We start from the raw sequence: 22,680 nt of genomic DNA on the forward strand, positions 1-22,680 counted from the left end.
TTGCTTCATTATCAATAAGACACTACAGTAGATGGGGGAACAATATTTATTTGCTTTGACTTTTTACACAAACAGAATTTGGTAGAATTTTAAATTTGACTTACAGGAGCAGGTTTTATTTCAATCTGACATTAAATAATACCATAGAACTTTGTTGATTTAAAAAAAAACAACATAAAATGTATATAAAATATAAAAGAGGGTGACATTTTCCTTCATCACAGTGAACATGGCTAGTGCATTTTATTCTACAACAACTCCATGTCTCCATTTTCCATCTCTGAACAGCAGCTGTATGTCGGACAGAGTTAGACTCCAGTATCCATTAAATAAAGTGCCTCTCACTTTGTCTAACATCACCTGAAAACCCCTTTTCCACATCATGGGGGGGGGGGTGCTTTTTTAACAAATAAGAATGAAAATAATAAAATGTGAAAATGCCTGTGTCCTAGGGGGTTACAACAAATCTAAATATTTTTTACTTGTTCTCTCCATTGCTCTAGGTGTGTGTCAAAGGACCAAATGTATTCCAGGGATACCTGAAAGACCCCGAGAAAACAGCCGAGGCAATCGACAAGGATGGATGGCTGCACACAGGAGACATTGGGAAATGGCTTCCTGTAAGCAAACCGGGCTGAATGGCAATATTGACCTAAAAATCTGATTATCATTATGGTTAAGACGAGTGGCAAAGCATCAGGTCGCACTTTCATTTCAAGTGGAGTTTCTCTTCTGGTGTGTGGCAGAATGGCAGTCTGAAGATCATTGACAGAAAGAAGCACATTTTCAAGCTGGCACAGGGTGAATACATCGCCCCCGAGAAAATAGAGACCATCTATAATCGCAGTGATCCAGTGGCCCAGATATTTGTACATGGTGATAGCTTACAGGTCAGTAACTAATCAATCTTACTTAAGATTGTGGTGAAGAAGTTAAACCACAGATTTTTTTTGTATCTGCACTAATATGTGTTTGATATTTTGCAACATTTATAATCTTCCTGTTATCTGTGTTGTATTTTCAAGGCATGCCTGGTGGGGATAGTGGTGCCTGATCCAGACTTTTTACCTATTTGGGCAAAGAAAAAGGGAACTGAAGGAACCTACTCTGAATTATGCAATAGCAAGGTCAGGTTTATTACCATCAGCAGTCCAAACAGCCCCCTCTCTGTGCGTGCCTAACATAGTTCTGACTGTCTTTAGGAGGTGAAGAACGCCATTCTGGAGGACATCCTGCGGCTGGGCAAAGAAGCAGGGCTAAAGTCGTTTGAACAGGTGACTGCTGCCATGTTTATAAGTTCTGCTTTTTTCTGTTTGCTGCATTTGGCCCGGGAAAGCCAACTTCTTTACATGCAACAACATATTTGATTCAATAATTCTTTAATTCTCATTTTCAAATTAGAGCTGAAATGATCAGTCTATAAATCTACTTCACTCACTGACCAAATAAATCAGCAGCTATTTTGAGAATTGATTCGTTGTCTGAAGCTTTCGTCAAGCAAAAATAGCATAGTCCCACTATATTCATTGTACTATTTGATAGTAAACTGAAAATCCTTGGGTTTTTGACTATTGGTTGGACAAACAAGCAATTTGAAGACATCACTTTGGTCGTCAGAAAAATGTGGTAGGCATTTCACTAGTTTAGGACACCAAAGGACTAATCTATCTAAAAAATAATCAGTAGCTGCAGCAATATTTGCATAATTATTTTGTCCTCTTTTCTTTCGTTCTTCTCGTGGTCTGTTTCCCCTCTGCAGGTGAGAGATATTGCATTACGCACTGAGATGTTTACCGTCCAGAACGGTCTCCTGACACCCACCCTGAAGGCCAAGAGGGCTGAGCTTCGGAGCCGCTTCAGAGAGCAGATAGATGAACTTTATTCTAAAATTAAGATCTAAACTGGGCTATAGGAGTGATGTAAGGAGGTGACAATCATTAAGTGACAGCCAGAACCAAATAGTCTAGTAAAAGGGATTTCCCTTGATTTTTCTGCCAGTGACCATTTTAACAAATCTGTGGGGGCTTCTTTCAAACAGACTGGATAATGAATCTCAGTTTCTTCAATTAATGATTGTATGGCTGAATTTTCCCTGCTGTCACTGGCTAATAAACATGTCTTTGTGTTATTGGTAAAATTCGTACAAGAGAGAGGGCTAAAAAAAAACACCAAGGGGAAATGTGACTCATGCCTTAACTGCCAATAAGTCAGACTCCTTCATGGTCAGAAAGGTCCAACCTCTGCAACACTTCTGTCAGGTTTAATTCTTGGGAGCTGGAAAGAAATCTTATAAATATGCTTTTACAACAGTGACAAATATTGCCTATTTATATACCAGACTATTTAATGTTTCGGTTATCTATTTAAGATGATATTTAATGTAATCATTAAACCTGTAAATAGTGTATCTGCTGAAAATGTGTATGCAGAGTATTGTGCCCGATACTCATCGTTGTTAATTCCCTGCATTCCCATGTTTCTCAGTGCTGCAGGCTAAAGGACTGAAAACCTGTTCTAGTGCACAATTTAGTTGATGGCCTTCTGGGAATCATGTTGCTTGACAGACATTTTGTGCTTTTTTTTTTTTGTGGTTGTTTTTGTTTTCTTTTAACATTGCGTGGAAAATATTGAATGTTACAATACCATGCAGTTCCTCCTTTCAAATTTCAGTGTGGGATACGGGGTGCATTATATCATGCTAACACTGGTGTCACATTTCATATGAAAGAGCCAGTTGTTTTTAAATGAATTCCAGGTCCCTTTACATTAACTTTCACTGATGGTCCATGAAACCACCAGTCTTGTGAGAAACAGCACTACAGCTGTTTTAACACACAGGTTTGTTGTGAAGTCAGATGTTTTGCTGAATTGTGATCATTATGCACATCTTATTGTGTCAAGGACTCCTTCACAGGTCAAGCCATATTGTCATTGCTATATAAAATATGAAAAGGGCAGCAGTGCAGTTTTGTGTACAGTATCTATATTTGTCAACCGCCGTACCAAATAAATACTTTCTTCCAGAACTGTGGCATTTAGTTTGTCTGTTATAATTCAAAATATATTTTTGATAGAATCATAAAAGGGCCATATTTTGGTAGCTAGAAACCTATGATTGTTTTGTTGTCATTGCCAATAAAGTGCATTAATAGCTTTCTTGGTTTTGCTTTACTTTAAGTCCTCCTATTTATCATTAATAAACAATATATAAACATTTAATAAATGCTTTATAACACTATATTATAGTTGTTCTTGCATCTGTAAGGACATTTTAAGAGTTTATTAATGTATGTTATTTGTTAGCAATTATAACTTATCTTATGAAGTCACATTTTATCTCATTACAGCTTTGTTTGCTATACTGCCATTCACTATAGGTTAATACAGAAGCCTCCACTAATGAGTGCCTATAGGAGGAGTTACAGTTGTTGTAAAATACATTTATAAACATTTATATCTGCTTTTCAATATGTTGTATTCAAAACCATTGATTACATGTTTTTTATTATATGTATAAATGCTTGGGAAAGGAGGACTTAAAGTAAAGCGATTTGACGTTGTTATACAGCCAGTGCAAGATAACATTACCTTCTACTGGGAATCAAACTCTGCCATGCAACTGAGCAGAAGCTGATCAGAGATCTCCCCACTGGTTTGTTCAAACTGGTCCAGGCTCTCTAAATAGTCCTGGTCATCCTGTCCATCTCCCCAGACATCAGCAGATCCTTCCTCTGGACACACTGTACTCTGTGGGGCCTGCTTCACTGCCTGCCTGGGTTCAATGTTGCCATCATCGTCCATTAAGTACGCCTGGTCCTCCTCATCCTGTCAGGGAACGCATTAACATGATCATAACATGCTGCATGTTGTGAAGAACACCATGTCTTTGAACATAAACAGAGTGAGGATCTTAGTTAAAATAAAGCAAACAAACCAGTGTCATGATGTAGCTGACGCAGATCTCCTGTGGCAGTGGGTAACCTGTGACAGGAGAAATGTTCAGGTTGCAGTTCATCACCTCACAGACAGATAATGTGCCTATGAGTTTTTTTAAATATATAAAAAGTAAGATTTTTATACATCATCTAACATACTTGAGGATCTAAAGTTCCTGCAGTCAGGATCGTGACACTTCTGGTACCACACTTCCTCTTTGAAATCCACAACAATCCTGCAGAGGAGGATTAGACCAAATGAGACAGGTGGAGCACACTCACAGACCGTCTACAGGACATGAAACATACTTTACGTACATAATGTTGTTACTTTTATGAAACCTTTCTACATTTTCACACCAGCGGTATTTGGCAATGTCGTAGACGAGTAGTTGTTCTGCAACAAAGTAGTTCCACCGCCTGATGCCTGTTGAGATAAACATAAGAGACATGGAAGATCTTGTGTACACTCTCTGATAAATGACAGTTTACACACACACACACACACACACACACTGCAACTCATCAAATGCTTGAACCTGCACTATTACAAGGGGCTTGGCAATATGTGAGAGAAAAGAGAAGTACCACAATATACAATATTTTGGACCATATGCCACGTTCTTATACATATTATGTGCCAATTTGCACTTAATAATAATAATAATAATAATAATAATAATAATAATAATAATAATAATAATAATAATAATACTACATTTATCAGATCACTGTGAAATGAAATCACCACGAGCAGATATTTTTCACTCTTTTCTGATATTTTATAAGCCAAAAGATTTATCGCTTAATTCAGAAAAATAATCTGCACATTAATCGATAATGAAAATGAACAGTAGTTGCTGCCCCTGCTACCAAACTAGATATGCAAATGTTTTGAAAAGGGCACATCCTGTACCAGCTCCAACACTTACTTCCTTGTACTCCATCTTTTCTAACCACCGTTAGTACAAAGTTGTCCACTTCTTGATGAGGAGACATCAAGCAGCCAGAGAGCGAGCCTGCAAGTGATGCATGGGGGAAAAAAGTTACATCAACTAAAAATTATTTATGTTTAAAAATATCTAGGTAAAATATTGACATGTTAACTGATGATATAATACAATATGTGCATATGCAATACAATACAGAGAGAAGCCCTTGTTGTCAGCTCAGTGTTACCTGGAGTTGTGGCTGATCCCTGCTGGCAATGAAGACTCGTGGTCTTGGATTCCTTTGTTTCTGGGACGTCCCACGTCAGAATCCTCTGACCTGTGAAGCTGGTGATATACAGAAATAAGCTCTAATGCTGTGGTTTGATGACGGTAATATTTACATCGGACAAAAAAAATCTGCAAGTGGCTGTCGTACCTCACGTTACAGACCAAGGACGCCAAGAATACACTTTCCTCCGCAGAGATCCCCTTCTCAGGTTTGGCAATGAATTGGTTGTCATCTGCCACAGTGAACGCAGCGTTCTTTCCCACTTTTGATGACTTGTAAAGGCGGAAATTTCTGTTCTTAGTGTAGACACCTGCATTATAGCCATTGCGGTCAATGTCCATATGTACAAACTGGCATGGTTTACACAGAATGATATGTGAAATAGGTCCTGAATTTATTTAACCCATGTAAGTTTATGTGTCCGAAAAAAGGTAAAATTGAAGCTTGTGGTTCCTCTTACCAAGATCAACAAAGAGACAGTCTTGGCCATCCTTGTTTTTCACCTTGAGGAAGTTGAGGTCTGTCTCGTCCTGCTTACGCCTCTTGGTCTGTGGACTTTCAGCCACCACACCTGTTTGTGCTGGCTCCCTCTCAGGGCCAGCAGGTTTTCTGCTGTCAGTTAATCATTGAGTTACAAGTTAAACAAAGTGATGACAGCACAGAAACTAAAATATGTGATTTCACATTTTGTAAATACAAACCTTGTTTCGCTGTTTTCTGCTGCTGAGTTCATGCCAGCATCCAGGCAAGTTCCACTTTCGGTTTTGCTCAGCACTGGTTTAAGAACTGCATGGATAAACCGACCTAAAAAATATAATACTGTGAGTAATAAATAATACTATAAATAAATTACATATGGTAAAAATGCCAAACAAAAAGTTTTTGTTGCCTACATGCAACACTTAACATACCAACATGGATATTGTCTTTGAAAACTGCATTTTGGAGATTGAAGATGAGATGTCGACTGAACTTCTCCTCTGTACTGGAGTCGAGACTCAGGACATTTTTTGTGGCGCATTCAATCCCATAAACTTCCATTAGCTTGTCACAGACATACTGTCAACAAACAAAACACAGACAGGTTATTGCTGCATCCTTAAGGTAAGAAAGTAACAAGATTAACGTCACATTTATCATATCTATCCAGATGATTCTCCCATATAGGACAGTTTCCAGTCTAAAGAGGCAACTGTAAATCTTCACTTTTTAATATTTATTGACATTATTTCTAAAGTCAGTGCCTCTAGTACAGAACAAGACCTTTTACCAATCATCCTCTTACTTCAGTTCAGAAACTCTTTCTTTCCTATTCTCTCATTAAAGCAAAGAAAAAAATACACTTGCATATTGGAAGAAAACTACATACACATCCATTTAAATGTGGCTGTAAAACTTGATTTAACACAATAAGTAGACAAGATTTGTTATGCTTAAAAATAAAAACAAAAAAAACAAGCAATCTCAATTTGATAGAATTGGGAAGCTCCTAATTAAGTCCCTGAACTTGAAATTAAAACACACATCTACATTACACAGCTTTGTAATACTTCATAGTATAATGCAACTATTAGTGAGAGATATAAAGGAAACGAGTGGATTCAGGTGACAGAGTGGCATTATCTTGACTCTTTGTTGCCTTTTAATTTTTTTTGTTTTCCGCTTGCTGATTAAATGTCAAGTGGATTAAAGCTCCAACAATTAGTCGGTCAATAGATAAGTTAATAAACAATAATTGACATAATTGCCATTTGTCAAATTTTTCTAATCAAAATTTTAAGAAAATGCTGTTCAGAGCCTCTAAAATATAGTAGAATGTAGTCGAACATTTCCTGCTTTTCTCCATTTTATATAATTGTCAACTGAATATTTATGGACTTTAGACTGTTGGTCAGACAAAACAAGATATGAAACTATAACCTTTGGCTCTGAAAAACTGCGGTGCATTTTCACAATTTTCAGATTTTTTATAGACTAAACGATTTATCAATACAATAATAAGGAGGTTAATTGATAACAAAAACAATTGTCAGTTACAGCCTAGAAGTAGACACTTTTACAACATATTTTTTGCCTTTTCAACTGATAAACTGAGCAGCAACTGAATCATTATCTCTATGTGAAGCAACCTGCTCATTAAAAAATGTTTGAACAGAAAGTAGCAGGAAGAATTGCGAGTGAAGCTACCTGGATAAGAGAAGACACCATAGTCTTCCCATCCACTCCCTTGTTTGAGGGCTTGTGGAACTCCAAGTCAAAGTAAAGTTTACAAACAGCGCCCTCTGGAATCACCTCATAGCAGTGCATCAAGGACTGAGTGTAAGTCCTGCAAAAATATCAAGAGATAAATCACCATCACTTCACATTTCAGCATTTGTTTACAAAACATGAAAGACAATGCACCTCATTTTGCAATGTAATGTTAATATTTACCTGTAGTAATGCCACAGCTCACTGTAACTGGTAACCAGGTAGATCCTTTGACCTAGAGTTGCCTTTTCTTTTTCAAGTGCAAAAACATGAACAGCCTAGAGAAAAAAAGGTACGAATGTAAGCATTTTTTCCTGATAAGACGGAAAATGACTTCCTACACAGGATGAAAAATCTGAGGAATGCACTGACGATACAGTCCAGCCTCAGTGGAATCTTGTGTTACCTCTTTGCAGCTCTGGGCGAAGCTGATAGCCAGACTTTGTCGAGGGAAGAGCCTCCAGACGGAAGACGGCTGGCACAGCAGCAGTCGAGGTTTGTAGCGTGTGGCCAGAGGGCTGAGGTGAAAAGACTGAGCAAGCTGCTCAACCTTCTTTAGTCGGTCTGCCCACTTTCTCATCCTCAAGTGCTTGTTAACCAGTTATATGAGACCTTTTACTGCACCAACAGGGCAACTTGTTCATCATTTGTCCACCTCCAAACTGAGGCCAGAGATCAGCTGTAGCACAATCTTCTTCAGCTGGTAGAGAAACTCAGGGAATGGATGCTTGAACTATGGCTCTCCTCTCATTCTTCCACCTGAAGAAAGGGTATTATACTTAAATGTCTTCCTGTTTTTTAGTCTACCCTAACCGATATAAATATGTGGTGAAGAAAATAAAAGAAATTCCTGTCAATATAACACACCAAAGTTCAACAGCAGCACAAATAGTATTTGAAGGCGGCTATTTTTAATGTCTGTTTACTGCAGGAGTTGTATTTATTTGAAAAATCAACAAAATGTGTAATTCACCTGGGGTGACTGAATGTTTGCATGCACCCACCCACACTGGGTACTTTCAACCATTGCTGCTTTAAGTACATTTTAATAGTGACATACTTTTACTTGAGTGACATTTTCAGTTCGTTCCTTTACTAGTAATTGAGTACTATCTCTTACAGTGTGGTACTTGTAGGACTTACATAAATAATCAGTAGCTTACTTCTTCCGGTCTGTAGGCTAAATTACAGAGCTGAACCTAGATTTGCGTGTCTGGGTTAATTTAGCATCATTAGCATTAACTTTAACGTGGTGTCATCGGGAGTACGTCGGGTATGACTCACCATCAGTTGAGATGCTGTGATAAAACAGTCCAGTGAGTTTTCTTAATGGTGTGTTCATATCAAACTGTTGAAACAGAAACGTAAACACAGCAGCTTCGGTTACTGCAGCTTGTTTTCTTTTTGGCGCCTATGGAACCGGAAACAGCACTGCTTCCGGTCCCAAAACGGAGCCATGTGACTGTATCAAACAACGATACAAGACCAGACTGGCTTTTTTATTCCAACCTGTTCTGTTTATTAGATACAAGACAGTGCAATCCAATGTTTTAAACAACGAGCTATGTATTGTTTCAGTATATCGACCAAAGAAAACGAACACTTCCGGATAATTTATTTTCAAAATAAAAGCACCATTATTATAAATGAGTTACCTAAAATAAAAGGACAGTAAAATCTAAGCATACACGAAACGAACTAAACGAAATAAATATTAAGGCGCATATATTACATAGATATTTGTAATAACAACTTATACCAAAGCATGTAGGTCAGCTAATTATTGGCGGAAGAGTTGGCTGTATGTAGGCTTCCTTTCCAATGTTGTGGACAGTATTTCTTTTTTCATGTCATAGTTTCCTCAGAAGAATTGAAGTTTGATTAAAGTTATTTGTGAAGTCACAAAGTATGAAGTACAAATCTTTGAAATTGTGTTTGGATTTAAATCAAATTCACTTTAATGTCTGCATTGCTGCTGGGGAATTATTGATTGGCTTATTTAATGATCATTTGTAACATTTTGTGCCACTTTGTCTCCTTTATAATCATACAATCTGATGACAGCCTTTCACATTACAGTAAAACAGTGTTCTGTAGGCTACTGGCTGCAGGGACACCACTATTGACTGTGCTGTACTGCATATCTACATTAGAGAGTAAGAGTGTGAATTCCCAAAATTGTTGGCAGTCAAATCATATTATTTCAGTTCGGCATGGGGTGTGTCATGGAGATGGGTAAATACTACAATGCTCTTGAGCCTTGACCATAGTTGCAGTACGGAAGATGGCCAGTCAATTGAATTCAAAACACTTGTTGAGAACAAAACCCAACGCCACAGTTGCAGAATTCACCCAGAGAAATTTAAAAGTGAACTGATTATGCTGCAGATTGTGTTTTTAGTTTTCTCAACACTGTCATTTTTAGCTCGCACCTGCTGCTGGTGGTACATAAAACTGAGTTGTAAGCTCTGTGACTGTATGTTTCTTGCTTAAATGCCAATTTGATTATTTTATTAATCATTACACTGATGATTTAACTGGGAGAGTTTCATGCTGGTCCAAGTAGTAGAAGTGTTATAACTACCGTAGTCTATAGGAAAAATAAATGGGACTTTTACTTAAGGAACAATGGTCACAAAAAAAAAACTCCTCCCACTTTGCCACTCTATGAAAAACAATTCATCCAGATATTAAAGTCAAGTCATTTAATGTATGTTGTTCATTCAATTACGTTTGTCAATACGGACACACAAATCAAATAATTATGACAATGTGTATTCTATTTGACTTTATTTGTTGGTTTGATTTGTTTTTATTAAATCATTTTAAATCTTTCATATATTAGTGCTACCTTGTTCAAAATTGAAACACACACACACACATACACACATACACATGCACTCTTGTACCTGTAGAGGACTTATAACCAACACAATTTAAGTGCATTTCTATGAACTCGTGCTGCAGAATTTAACTTGAACTACATGCATGTGAGGGAATTCCATGTCAAACTCACAACCCTGCCTGATAGGTAAATATTATTCTAAATATACAGTATTTACTCGCATTACATTTCAGGTGTTTCTCTTATCAAACCCAATCTTAATTATAAATTAGAAAAATTGTAACAATATTTCAGATTCCATACACTGACCCTTTAGTTCAGCCTGACACTATTATCCAGAGAATATGGGATGTTGTCAATCAAGCACCCCTCTTCCTGTTCCTTCTGCTCAGCCAGAATAGCTATGGGGTCAGTGCTCTGTACAGTGCTCTGGAAAATTGAGCTCTAGCACACTAACAGAGTAGCAGTGAGGAAGGAAGGAACTGAGAGAGGTCTGGAGATTGAACATGGCCTTGTTAAATAGGAAGTAGCTGTTCACAAGCCCTATCTCTAGGGAATACCAAGGATTGAGACCATTCATATGGTCATCATGTAAGTACTTGTGCAGTCATAAATGTTATTTTACTTTATAAGCTGTAGAATATGGGACTGAAGATTGTTATTGTTATATGAATGTACATCTACATGCAATAAAGTAACTGGTGTCAAGTCAAGCCATTTAGTTGGACACAAGGAAAATAAAAGTTTTGATATATGTAAATTATCATGTTTCTCATAATCAAGGCAAAGTTAGCTTGATGTGTCTCATAAAAAATCCTGCTCAGTTTGGCCCATGTGTAACTGATTTTTTAGTGTTTATTCTGATTTATTAAACATTTTAAATGAGCCAGTTTGGACAACCACTCCCTGACATCTTAGTTGGGTGTGGGTGGACCATCCTGAACAGTTTGGTACGTTTTCACTCATGTAACTCTCGAAGACACCCACCTCATTTATCAAACTCAGACTGCTGAAGCCTCATATTAACTCCAGACAAACTTTGCACAGGAAAAGGACAGGGTTTTTTCTCCCATCATTTACACTGGAAGCACATAAGAAAGGGATGTTTTAATGGACAGTTTTAGGGATGATTACAGCAAGAAAAAATACCTTTCAATATTCATATGATCATTTGAGAAGAAATGACAAAATGTGGTATGCAAACATTATATACAAATAAATGGTTTATAACACAGAATAAAGTAGATGTATGAAATTATAAATACATTTTTATGTGTTTATTAATATAAAGTATTTCTCAGCAACTATAACCTCTCCTATAAAGACATAATTTTTATTACTACAACTGTGTCTTACCATGTTGCCATTCATTATCTGTTTATAAAGCACCCCCAACTTAAGTGTGTCCACAGGATTATATGTTTTATCTGCTGACAACTACAGTGTGGTGTGTTATAAACTATTCATTAAATATTTATATCCTGCTCATAATGGCTAGACAGGGGGACCTATCTTTTATGAAAATAAAAGGTTACAGTTGGTGAATTTATTTATTGAGAAAGAAAGAAAGAAAGAAAGAAAAAAAGAAAGACAGAAAGAATTTTGTTGGTTTGTCTTGGTTACAAAAACATCAGCAACAAATTGACAACAGCTTTTAACACTACAGAAACAAATTACCAGACATTACGACTCCCAATGGAATGAAGTTTCCTTTCACAGGAAAGGACAAGGAGCTGTCTGGTAAGATAAGTTTTTCACTTCCCAGAGGTGTGTTCTACAGAGAATGATCACACCCCTGCAGTTTGCACTATACACTGACTTGATTTCTTTTTTTTTAGTGCTTCCTGCTCCCACAGATAAATTTACTTGCTTAAGGTAAGCGTCTTTCAATATTTTCAACATCTGCTTTGCACTTTGGTCACATTAATTTTTTATCTAGTATGTGGGTGTTTGTGGGTATGTAGGGGTTGGAGGAGGGGGTGGTTGCCGTATTCCAAGGAGTGAAAACTGATAAAAGAAGGGCTTGTCTAAACAGTGTATCTGAGCAGCAAACCAGACCATCCCATTCCTGAACCATGAATTTCATCACTAATCTTTTTATTCAAGTTTGGTCCTGTAATGCTTTTCCCTCATTTCTGTTACAGTCTGTGTAGATAGACAGAGGCAAGAAGAAGCCCTTTAAAATGTGGGACAGAAAAAAACTGCTTCTTGCTGCAATTGTTTTCACAGCTGTCTGCAACAGAGTAAGTATTGATTCTCTCACAAATAGCCATCCGAAACTTGTGATGTTACATTCGGAAAAATATTCTCTTCTCTTGAAACTATGTTTTAATTTCCATACTTCATTAAAGCTGGCTGCACAGGATACAAGAGAACTGAACATGGCCGAAGACGCTTATGATGACCAGTACACTGACTGCCGTGAAAAGGCCATGGAGAAGCTTATCAAATCAGAAGTCTTAAGACACGAGCTAGACCTCAATAAAGAATTCATGGACGCATGGAATACAGATAGCAAGTGTTCAAAGAGGATGCCAGGAGGAACAAAAGAACATGCTGTTGCACTTTCTGCATATGTTAATGGGGGTGAAGCTTTTCTAGACAAATTTCACAATCAAGTGAAGGCAATGGGTGTAAATGTTAACATGTATGAAAACCACTTTGATTTCAAGTCTCTTCACTTCCTGCTCATGGATTCCATTATGCTGCAGCAAAGGAACTGCGAGACCATGTATTTTTTACATGATGGTGAATACAGTGCACAACTAGGCTCAGAAGTGAGACTTGGACAGTTCAGGATAGCTGAGAGAAGCTTTGATAGACTACGTAAATTTGAGGATTTGGAGGGCACGTTACTTTTTAACATCACGTCTTGCTTCTTTTTCAAACTGAGTGACAACAACTGCACTAGAAGTACTGGTGAGGAATTCTTGCTATCTCCAGCTGAAGTGTTCACTGTGGAAAGTATAAATTACAGACCGCTTGACGATGATACTGGGTACACTGAGATTGTTTTGAATCATTCAGGAGAGAAGAGCTTTCACAACTGTTACATTTCAAGGTAAGATACAATTTCTGAAATCAAATATGTTGCTCGATTGCTGCCATGATTATTAACCAAAAATAAGCTTTGAATCATGAGGTTGTGCTGTATGTGATTTCTTTATCAAAACCTTTTGTGCGATCTTTGAAAGTTACACAGTTATGTATGTTTGTAATAGATAAAAAGACCAGATAGTTTTATCCCATGATTTTGAACTGCTCTTCACCCAAAACAGTCTCCAGAAGTTCCAAGCTCATGTAATGGAAAATAATATGTTTTAAAGGCCCTGAAAACCTGGTCTTAAATCTTTGTAAATTCTCTAAAATCTTTAATATTAATAACTAAATAAACAACAATCAAACTTAGACTTTGAAAAAAAAACATTTTAAGAATTTTTTTATTGCACTTTATTGCAACCCGATAATCACCTAATTTCCTTGATAGAGACTTGACACTTTTTAATAGATATTGTTTTGATGTTGTATAAAATAAAATTCAAACTACCATTTCCACTGTCGGCAATGAGCCTTTAAATACAAATAATAATTCATTTCTATCTATACTACAAAGAACACTGTCTTTAACAGCATTCTCTTTGATTGGTGATCAGTTTTTACTCTTTTCAGGAGAATTATCTGTAATTTTTTTTAAACCAAAAATGTACCAGAGTTTTTTCAGTCCTGAGTAGTTTTTGTACCCAGAACTCCCAAGCCGCAGCTACAACAGCCTCCGCTGGCAAAGTACATTGCAGCTTGTACGTCACCTGACCTAGGGCAAACAGTTCTCTGCTAATCATTTTTAAAACTCAGAGCTTCTCCCATCTGGATTTTGATGGTTAGACACAGTTTAGTGATCTTTTCGAAAGATTATTGATCTTTTCAAACAATCCTGTCAGCATCAATCTTCAACAATCATGTCTTTTGTTCTCAAGTATAGATTTATCTATTTACTGTCTTTAATCCTTATGCAAAACAGCTGTATGGTACCTCTTGATGACATGCAGCATTACACAATTCATACAGATTTACAGCTGTATGAATTGTGCCACTGCTATGTCGCAACTCTTGTTATTGTGTAATTTTATTGTAATCTTTTTAGTTGCATGTGTAATGAAATGCTGATAAAAAAGGTCGACGCCATAAATATGTCTGATCTTTTAAAATCAAGATCCAAACATTATTTTCTGAGAAACTGATGAAAATGTCAGAAAAATGCCTGTGAAAGTTTCGCAATGTTAAGGAAACCAATTAAACTTCAGTTGACTCATTGTTAAGGCAGCGACGAGTGCAGAACAAAGAAAACACACAGAAAATCTTTCATGTGAAAGAACCAATACTCTTAATGTAGGACCATGTTGCTCACTTACTGTGGAGCTGATTGAAAAAATAGATTTTCAGGACTTTTAAGATATTTTGATATTACAATATATTCATCTCTGTCTTTGTTTCTCTCTCTCTAGGTCTCCAGCTGACGTCTCCAACCAGTGGCTTGTGTTCATGCTCGTGGCTTTATCCCTTTTTTTCTTGAACTGCTGAGCAAAAACATCTTAGACTACTCAGACAGCTGAGAGTCATTAAAATGCAACAACACTACTTTGTTTTTTTACAGCTTAAACAATGGAAAACTGTTTTGCTGTAATGTCTATCAATCAAAGGTGCTGCAAGCTTTTATAGTTGCCTGCAAAAATATAGTCTTTTTTTAATTACTCCACATATTTTGAGCTGATGCCCTGTGTAGTTTACACATATCACCGAAAATATTCCCTTATCACAGTATAAAGTGGTGGGGAATGGGGGTGGAGGGTGGGGGTGGGGTTATAACATGGTGTTGGTCAATAGATACATATATATATGTAAATGCTTTTTGATCTGACAACACTATCGTTACAAATAAAAATGTAACAAGAAGGTTTTTCACAGAGACAATATTAGTTTTTATCGTACTTTACACATCATATTGCGACAACAAGCCACTAATTCAGAATAAAGGATATACATATAATTTGTGTCTATGTGTGTTTGAGTCTGCATGAAATATCACAATATTATAAGATACTGTATGTTTACTGTACAAAAAAAAAATCATAGATACACATAGTAAAGAGTAACTCTTAAAAGCTCCCAAAAAGTAGATTTTAAAATGGCACACGCTTTCTCTAACTAAGAGACAGAGAGCAGCAATGCTGCAGTTATTGTTGATGAAATCTAGTGAGTAATGGTCTGATGGCATTAAATATGCAGTATCTCTACAAAGTACAACATCTTGTCAAATACATTACATAACATTAAACAAATGTGATTACAAAATGTCTAAAGCAGCTTAACAAATAATAATATGATGTGTGACAAGTGATTTCCCTTAAGCTCAGTGGGTTATTTTACCAACATAACAGAAATATCATTTATAAATAGTTTTGGTACTTGTTTCCTTAACAATCATGGAAATTTGTACGACACAAAAATAATATAAAAAAAGTAAAATAAACAGAAACATATAAAATATAATCATTCAGACATTTAAAATACATGGCTCAAACCATCAACCGTGTTTTACCAAAACATCATTAGTTTTTAAAAAATGGTTATAATCAAAACCCAACAAAAGCACGTAAGCATATCCTAATGGAAATATATAGATTAATATATTTTGCAACAAATGTGTTAATGAAATGCTGAACACTTTCCTGCAAGAATGAACTAAAATTTCCACACATACATTAACCTCATGCTGACTCTTGAACTCTTTTTTTGGATTTTGTAAAATTGCCTCACATCATTTTCTCTATTTACACAAATAAGCCCACTTATATACAAAAAAACAACAAAATAAGATTTCTGACTGATGAACAGTAGCATTTTTATAATAAGAAACAAACAAAGCTCTAAAATGAATTTTCAAATCAAAGAAAGGCATGTCAAAAGATATACAACACAGCAATACAAAAAAATAATTTCTCAAAACTGAGAAAGATTCAATTGTATTAATCAAATATTTAATAAAGTGATGAAGAATCTTTATCACTGCTGACATTCCTCACTCAGAGACACTGCAGAGGCAAAAAAGAGCTAAAATCAGCTTTACACAAGGCCCAATTGCTGGTTTACTGGTTTCAAACTTAAGTACAGTAGGAAACATTTTTCCGACACGTGTAGATGAAATGTGCTCTAAGACATAACTTGAACTCTCCTGTGTTCCCCTTGGGGACGCTCACAGTCTGAAAACTGCTGTTGTAGTGTAAAGATTAACACTATTCCCAGATTTCACCACACCCATCTGAGTTGATTAATATTTATCAGCTCTATGAGTAAATAAAAAACACTTAAATCAGCATCTGTCAACTCATGATAAAGTGTGAAAAAACCCAGTGACCATCACCTGGAGTGTGTTCAGTGGAGACAACTAACTGTCTTTATTACTGGGCTCAGAGTTGAGCCCTGACCTATTTCCACGAGAACAAGTGCTCTTGTCTTTGCTGAGGATGCTGGTGTCCACCCGAGAGAGGGTGCACATGCTGCTCTGGTGACCCGGGCGAAGTCTTGTATTTTGAAGCTGTAACTCATCATAGCTTGAGAATCGCACAAAGGGACACCAGCGGAAAACCTGCTTGAAACCTGCACGGAACCTGCACCAAATCAAACCTTGATGTGTAAATATGTTGTTGTGCTTATATACAGTAAGCTTCCTTACATGTGTGATTTTTGGGTTGTGGTGTATTTGCACTCACCTCTTGTTGAGGCAGCAGTAGATGATGGGGTTGTACATGGTGGAGCTCATTGCCAGCCACAGCACTGACAGGTAAACCTGTTGGATGTACTTCCACTTGCTCAGACTCTTGTTGAGACCCGTCACAATGAAATAGACATGATAGGGCAGCCAGCAGAGGGCAAAGGTCACAACTACAATGATCATCATCTTCACCACCTGCAAAGAGAAAAGAGAGAAATACAAAAGTTATCAGCAGGAGAGCACTACTATGGGTTTTTTTTTTTTTTTTTAACATGAAAGACATTTTTACATGTCACAATAAAAGCACAGGGATATATAGTACAATTAAAGATGACTGAATTCCATTTAGCTGCTCAAGCTCCAGGGTCCTGTTGTTGTACATGTTGGCTCACTGTCACACTGTCATGACTTACTGGGACATTTGAATATAATCAAGCCATTGTTAATGTTATTAGTGACCCTCTGGAAAATCCAAATGTCTGCTGAAAGAAAAAAGGCTGTTTTACATACAGACATTTCTGGCAGACAGTACTGCAACCACAGTCAGTTTTTTAACGTAACAAGGTACAACATTGGGCACCATATTCAAAACAAACACAATCAAAATAATGAACGTAGAAGGAGCTAACAACATTATTCTGAACACATCTGTTAGTATAGCATAAAAAAAGACAATGAGAAATCTTCATTCATGACCCAAGGTGTGTCAAAACTTTCTCTCTAGTTTTTTTCCATAAAATGGAGCACATTGATATCAATTATAAGGGCTGAAATGTCTGGCCATTGTAATTTTATGACAGAAATAAATCACCACCTTGTTAGCATTATACATTATATATAGTAAGCACTACCTGTGTGTAGAGAGTCACGTGGAGAGAAATAGGACATTGTCTTAGCAGACAGCATAAAACCTTCTGTCATAATGAATGACGAGGTTTGTTTCGGTTGCGCAATGAATGAATGAATGAATAGATAGCCTCTTAACTTTGCTGCCACACAGCCTCCATCTATGACCAGGCTACACACAGTTACTCTCCTACACCTGTGTTCAGAGTCTTTCTGCTCTGTGAACACTTACACTGTGTTTTAATTCAGATGAATTCACTATGTAGTTGTTCTCATTTACATATTTTTCAGAGCGAGTAAGACATAAACACATTATGACATAACTGCATCTCATGAATAATACTTGTTAAACAGGAGTCATTCCCAAGATGTTGTGCTGTACTGATAAATATGTTTATTTTACAATCGTGACATCTGACAAATTCAACATAAATTTAATTTAAAACTCTGTTTACCCCTTCCACCCCTTTGCAGGCTGTAAAACCAAAGCAATGAGCTGACAGATGCTAAAACAGTGTGTAAAGCGGAGAGGAGCTGCAGAGTCAGGTGATAATATATGTGTGTATATATATATATATATAGATAGATAGATAGATAGATAGATAGATAGATAGATAGATAGATAGATAGATAGATAGATAGATAGATAGATAGATAGGATGTTTTGAAGCTGCAGCTGCTCTTTAACTTGCAAGTTTTTTGTCTGTGTCCCTTCATTGTGACCATAATGACATCTCCATTCAATGAGAATGGCTGCCATATGAAGAGAGGGAAAGGTCAGTGATGACACACCAGAGCCAGCAGGGTCCAGGTAGGACAGATGAGAGAGCCACAGAATTCATTAGTATGTTCCAGCACAATGCAGAGCGGTGGAGGGTTCAAAAGAAGCAGGCGGCTATCAGACCATCAGCGAGAGCGACTTCCTCTTATCTCCAGTCCAGATGGAATCTTGTCATTGTCAGCCTTTGAATCAAGCCTGACACTGGCTTGTACCTTTGTTTCCCGATATTTATAAATCTTTTTGATCTTCCTCGGCTCAATTTTGCCAGAAATCTGAGTCTCTGATAATGAATGAAAACAATGAAGCCCTCTAAAAGATTATAAATGGCAAAACTGCACCTGTTGCTGTCTCTATTTCCATCTACTGAATGTGTGTGCTTGTGTTTGTGGCACCAAAAAAAAAAAAAGTCTGGGGCTGAAATTTATTCTCAAATTAGTTTTATTTTTGAAATGTACATTTTTACTCACTTTGTCACTGTCATTTTACGGGATAAATATGAGTTTAGTTGATATGAGATCGTAAAATCTTTTGTCACCTTATAACTTCTGCAGCAAAACCCTTGTGTCATTTTTGAATTATCTGCAGTATTTGATATTTATCGGTAAATTGTATTCTTTGGCAGTAATCCCAGAGCCGTCTCAATCGATGCTTGTCATGACAGCCATGATGACCTTAATCCCTGTTTAACCTGACCCACACAGTGGCTGCTGCAAAACTCACTGTGTACGTAGTCTGCCTGATGATGCCAAACTACAGTGAAACAAGTGACTCTGGGTGCTTTCCTCGTCATCTACACTGCAGCTGCAACTGAACAACAAGCTGTGCGTACTGCCACATGACAGCATGAAGTGTACTTGCACTGATTAAGTTTGCTCTGTGTGTGGTTTGGAGATAATAAAGAATTAATTAGAATTATAGGAAAATGTGAATTCCCTTCACAGTACTGAACTAATGTGCTTTGCACCACTGCACGACACATTTTACTGGTCTCAGCTGTAAGTCGTCCACACTGTTTGTTACACTGATGGTCACATTGGTTTAGTTGCCTGTATTTTATGTCTCGCTTCTTCCCCAGACAGCAGAGGTTTTCCCAACATATAGACCCTTATTACTGTTGTGGACTGGTGTCCATGCTGCTGGGAGATTATAATGAAATAATAACAAGAGAATCTATTGAAGTGTTTTTTGTTTTTTTTTTAATTATTATTATGCGATATGTTAAGGTTATTTATTGTCTTTATTTCCTGCAGGAAGGGAGCCAGCTTGAAAACTCTTTGTGGGTCTTTTTTGTGATTATTTTTGCTCTACTTTTCCTACTTTCCTTTTGTCAGTGGGCAGATGCTTTCCAACAAAAGGGTTTGAACCTCAGTCCTTGATCAGCCTACATGTTTAGTCACACTTGTACTCATACTGTCCCATCAGCAAAGGCTGTCCTCGGACAAGCACAAACTGTCTTACTGACTACCAGGTGAGTAGAAACATATTATTATATCTACCAGGTATACACCATAAAACTTACCTTGATTCATACATTATATCTGAGGCAAAACCATATGTACACGCCTACCACTCCAAAAACACAACCTAGATAAACACGGAAAGTGTAAATACATTCAATAAATGTGGTGTTCATACCTTCCGTTTGGCTCTGAGCTGCCCATGATAATTATCGGACGAGTCTCCAGGGATCTCCCCTCCCCACAGAGTCACTCCCACGATGGTGTAAGTGATGCCCATCACTACTAAAGGCAGCAGGTAGACCAGAACCGTCACTATGATATGATACCTGCACAAGTGAGGAAACAAATTATTAGTATGTTTTAATATAATGAAGAATATGATCTTGGGTTCAGGATAGACACAATCAGATGATGCACAGTGAAATGTTAATACAAAAATCAAGATTATAGCCCAGTTTTGCCATGATAATGATGACGAAGCCTGACACGATCTAGTCACTGTGTCTGTATTCTCACATGAAGGGGTCGTTGGCCATGCGGGGCCAGGCCACATAGCAGAGGGTCCTGCGGGGCAGAGATTTGGTGGTGGAGAAGTAGCAGAGAGGGAAGGCCAGAACCACGGCCAGACTCCAGATACACACGATGACTCCCATAGTGGCCTTTGCCGACAGACGAGGCTTCAGAGGATGGATGATGGCCATGTACCTACAGGGTAGAGGTTACAACACTGTCATGGGCTGTGAATTAATACAAACAAATGCAGACGCGGTTTACAGACATGGCCATTATCACAGTGGGCATTTTACAGAATAGGTGACTGTGACTCACTTACTATATTTGTCAGATGAATATCTGTTTAAAGACAAATTCAAAACTGTTCAATAAAATGTGTCACGTCTTTTGAAATCACAGCACTGATATGATGTATAAACATTACTGTCTCCTCCTAATAATATTTTTTTATTTAGATGTGCTCAGGGATCTTATGCATGAATGCTTGCAAGTAGCCTACACTAGCTGTCACTTTTCATTCAGCTTGTGGTTCATAAAGTGACATTAATGACTGCTAAAATTTTAAAATGATGCATTTGATTCAAGTTTTTCATGTTTACAAGTTTACAAGACTTCACCGCATAAATAAAAACATAAAAATAACAGATAATATAGAACCCTTTTTCCAGTATGATATAATTTATGAATAGTCAATACTATACTGCAATTAATCTTACATAAACAGATGTCACAAATCCTTTAATGTTCATTCACAGCCCTGCCACAACCTTCAAATGAAACGTGACCTAAACCATCAAACATGTAATTCATGCTGTCCTAAAATAAGCAAAATAAACATACCCAAATTATAAAAGAAGAAAATATAAGTTATCATCGCATTATGTTAAAAAAGTAATCTTTCCAAAAACACTTCTGTGCCCACTGTACGATATGAAGTTCCTCACTCAGCCATACCTGTCGATGGCTATCGCAGTCATGGAGTAGATGCTGGCGAACACAGCAGTGACAGGGAAGAAGTTGTGAAACCTGCAGTACACCTCTCCAAAGTACCACTCTCCATGAGCCGCGTAGATGAAGTTGATAAGCGTGTTGAAAGCAGCCATGGACACATCAGAGAAAGCCAAGTTCAGCAGGAAGTAGTTGGTCACGGTCCTCATCCGCTTGTGCGCCAGAATGATCCAAATCACGATCAAGTTCCCGAAAACGGCCACTGCGAGCACGGTGCTGTAAGCCACCGACCACAGCGCGATGCGCCACGCCGGCTGCACGAACTGGTTGGTCAGATTTCTGGTTGAATTGGACCCAACCCGTTCAGAGGCCATTCCTCAAGTGTCCTCAGTCGGGTCTGTGTCAGACCGCTGCCGGAAGGCGACATAAATCAGTTTGGCAACTCTGATGCGCAACATGTATACGCGCAAGAGTGTTAACATGTGACCAGTGAGACAGAGAGAATGGTCCTGATGCGGCCACTCCCTGCCATCACTGCCAGAGAGGAAGTGGAGAAAAATATATAAAACCAGTTTATCAGGTACTTTCATCTTTTAACCTGATACGATCGCTGATCAGATAAAATTACCAAATGCTGGTAAGAGCTGTTATAAAACAAAATGAATTCTTTATTCCGTTCTTATCATATGAGATGATGAGATGTGAGATTTTAAGCAGCTTTGGCTCACAAATCTGAAATCACGTTTCATTAGAAAACATCCATTGGCAATGGCATCCAAGTTCATTCATCCTCATCCCTCAACCTGAGATACACACCTGATCAACAGGTGTGTATTTTAGTTATGAGAATATTAGATTCTGTTCCTGTTCCAATAATGACTTTGACCTCATAATGCTTTTTCAGTTCAGAGATGAAACCATCATGTCCTGCATTAGAGCTGTCTGAAGCCTTGGATCAGTCCGAGTGTGATACAGTTAATCCTTAATAGCACTGACATGAAAAGGAAAGCTTATAGCTTCAGGATTTTATGCAGGTTTGTCCGTATTATGTAACCATAAGCTCAGTGACGCAGATCAAAACCATTAAGTGTTGGACATAAGGAAAAAGTCTT

The 22,680-nt window shown here is 37.4% G+C and overlaps 4 protein-coding genes across 11 annotated transcripts in view; 2 read left to right on the forward strand and 2 right to left on the reverse strand.

Annotated features, from left to right (window-relative positions):
- Positions 1 to 22,680, forward strand: part of acsl1a (acyl-CoA synthetase long chain family member 1a) — a 50,827-nt gene that overhangs the window by 16,677 nt on the left and 11,470 nt on the right. For 4 of the 7 annotated variants that reach the window (XR_011694291.1, XR_011694289.1, XR_011694292.1 and 1 more), the window contains exons 17-21: positions 504 to 620; positions 747 to 890; positions 1,026 to 1,127; positions 1,203 to 1,274; positions 1,760 to 2,970. Coding sequence is in view for 3 of the 7 variants with exons in the window: in XM_071503265.1 (XP_071359366.1) it covers positions 504 to 620; positions 747 to 890; positions 1,026 to 1,127; positions 1,203 to 1,274; positions 1,760 to 1,900 (576 nt within the window). In the remaining 4 variants the exon portion in view is untranslated. Of the gene's footprint in view, positions 1 to 503; positions 621 to 746; positions 891 to 1,025; positions 1,128 to 1,202; positions 1,275 to 1,759; positions 3,027 to 22,680 lie in introns of those variants that run through there. The other 3 variants (XM_071503265.1, XM_071503264.1, XM_071503266.1) reach the window with 1 other exon arrangement.
- Positions 1,987 to 8,944, reverse strand: primpol (primase and polymerase (DNA-directed)). 2 transcript variants are annotated; one of them, XM_071503268.1, is made up of 14 exons: positions 8,691 to 8,944; positions 7,813 to 8,165; positions 7,590 to 7,684; positions 7,344 to 7,482; positions 6,068 to 6,215; positions 5,858 to 5,960; positions 5,617 to 5,765; positions 5,304 to 5,466; positions 5,115 to 5,212; positions 4,868 to 4,954; positions 4,254 to 4,362; positions 4,095 to 4,171; positions 3,935 to 3,981; positions 1,987 to 3,825 (listed from the first exon to the last, which is right to left on the reverse strand). In XM_071503268.1, the coding sequence occupies exons 2-14, from the start codon at positions 7,984 to 7,986 to the stop codon at positions 3,592 to 3,594; spliced, it is 1,623 nt and encodes a 540-aa protein (XP_071359369.1). In that variant the 5' UTR covers positions 7,987 to 8,165; positions 8,691 to 8,944; the 3' UTR covers positions 1,987 to 3,591. The 2 variants fall into 2 exon arrangements, with proteins under 2 accessions (XP_071359369.1, XP_071359368.1); XM_071503267.1 differs by having other exon boundaries at positions 5,617 to 5,768; positions 8,691 to 8,943.
- LOC139636700 (ecto-ADP-ribosyltransferase 5) lies at positions 12,007 to 15,295 on the forward strand. Its single transcript, XM_071504969.1, has 4 exons — positions 12,007 to 12,126; positions 12,396 to 12,494; positions 12,603 to 13,312; positions 14,754 to 15,295. Exons 2-4 carry the CDS (start codon positions 12,435 to 12,437, stop codon positions 14,827 to 14,829), a joined length of 846 nt encoding a protein of 281 aa, XP_071361070.1. The 5' UTR covers positions 12,007 to 12,126; positions 12,396 to 12,434; the 3' UTR covers positions 14,830 to 15,295.
- On the reverse strand, positions 15,351 to 22,184 carry tacr3l (tachykinin receptor 3-like). Its single transcript, XM_071504968.1, has 5 exons — positions 21,575 to 22,184; positions 20,624 to 20,812; positions 20,283 to 20,433; positions 17,019 to 17,215; positions 15,351 to 16,916 (listed from the first exon to the last, which is right to left on the reverse strand). The coding sequence occupies exons 1-5, from the start codon at positions 21,940 to 21,942 to the stop codon at positions 16,694 to 16,696; spliced, it is 1,128 nt and encodes a 375-aa protein (XP_071361069.1). The 5' UTR covers positions 21,943 to 22,184; the 3' UTR covers positions 15,351 to 16,693.

Source organism: Trachinotus anak, unplaced genomic scaffold, assembly GCF_046630095.1.
Source record: "Trachinotus anak isolate AG129_WGS33_773 ecotype Australia unplaced genomic scaffold, CSIRO_AGI_Tana_v1 ptg000019l, whole genome shotgun sequence".
Lineage (NCBI taxonomy): Eukaryota > Metazoa > Chordata > Actinopteri > Carangiformes > Carangidae > Trachinotus > Trachinotus anak.

What these genes read in the sequence shown, in the direction of transcription:
- primpol (XM_071503267.1), bottom strand. Translation starts at nt 7,986, where the DNA reads ATGAGAAAGTGGGCAGACCGACTAAAGAAGGTTGAGCAGCTTGCTCAG. An exon ending in GCAGAAAACAGCGAAACAAG is followed by an intron (nt 5,769 to 5,857) that starts GTTTGTATTTAC and finishes ATTAACTGACAG; the next exon opens with CAGAAAACCTGCTGGCCCTG. An exon ending in CAGGAACTTTAGATCCTCAA is followed by an intron (nt 3,982 to 4,094) that starts GTATGTTAGATG and finishes CTCCTGTCACAG; the next exon opens with GTTACCCACTGCCACAGGAG.
- tacr3l (XM_071504968.1), bottom strand. Translation starts at nt 21,942, where the DNA reads ATGGCCTCTGAACGGGTTGGGTCCAATTCAACCAGAAATCTGACCAAC. An exon ending in ATGGCCAACGACCCCTTCAT is followed by an intron (nt 20,434 to 20,623) that starts GTGAGAATACAG and finishes TCACTTGTGCAG; the next exon opens with GTATCATATCATAGTGACGG. An exon ending in AGCTCAGAGCCAAACGGAAG is followed by an intron (nt 17,216 to 20,282) that starts GTATGAACACCA and finishes TTCTCTTTGCAG; the next exon opens with GTGGTGAAGATGATGATCAT.
- LOC139636700 (XM_071504969.1), top strand. Translation starts at nt 12,435, where the DNA reads ATGTGGGACAGAAAAAAACTGCTTCTTGCTGCAATTGTTTTCACAGCT. An exon ending in TCACAGCTGTCTGCAACAGA is followed by an intron (nt 12,495 to 12,602) that starts GTAAGTATTGAT and finishes ACTTCATTAAAG; the next exon opens with CTGGCTGCACAGGATACAAG. An exon ending in CACAACTGTTACATTTCAAG is followed by an intron (nt 13,313 to 14,753) that starts GTAAGATACAAT and finishes CTCTCTCTCTAG; the next exon opens with GTCTCCAGCTGACGTCTCCA.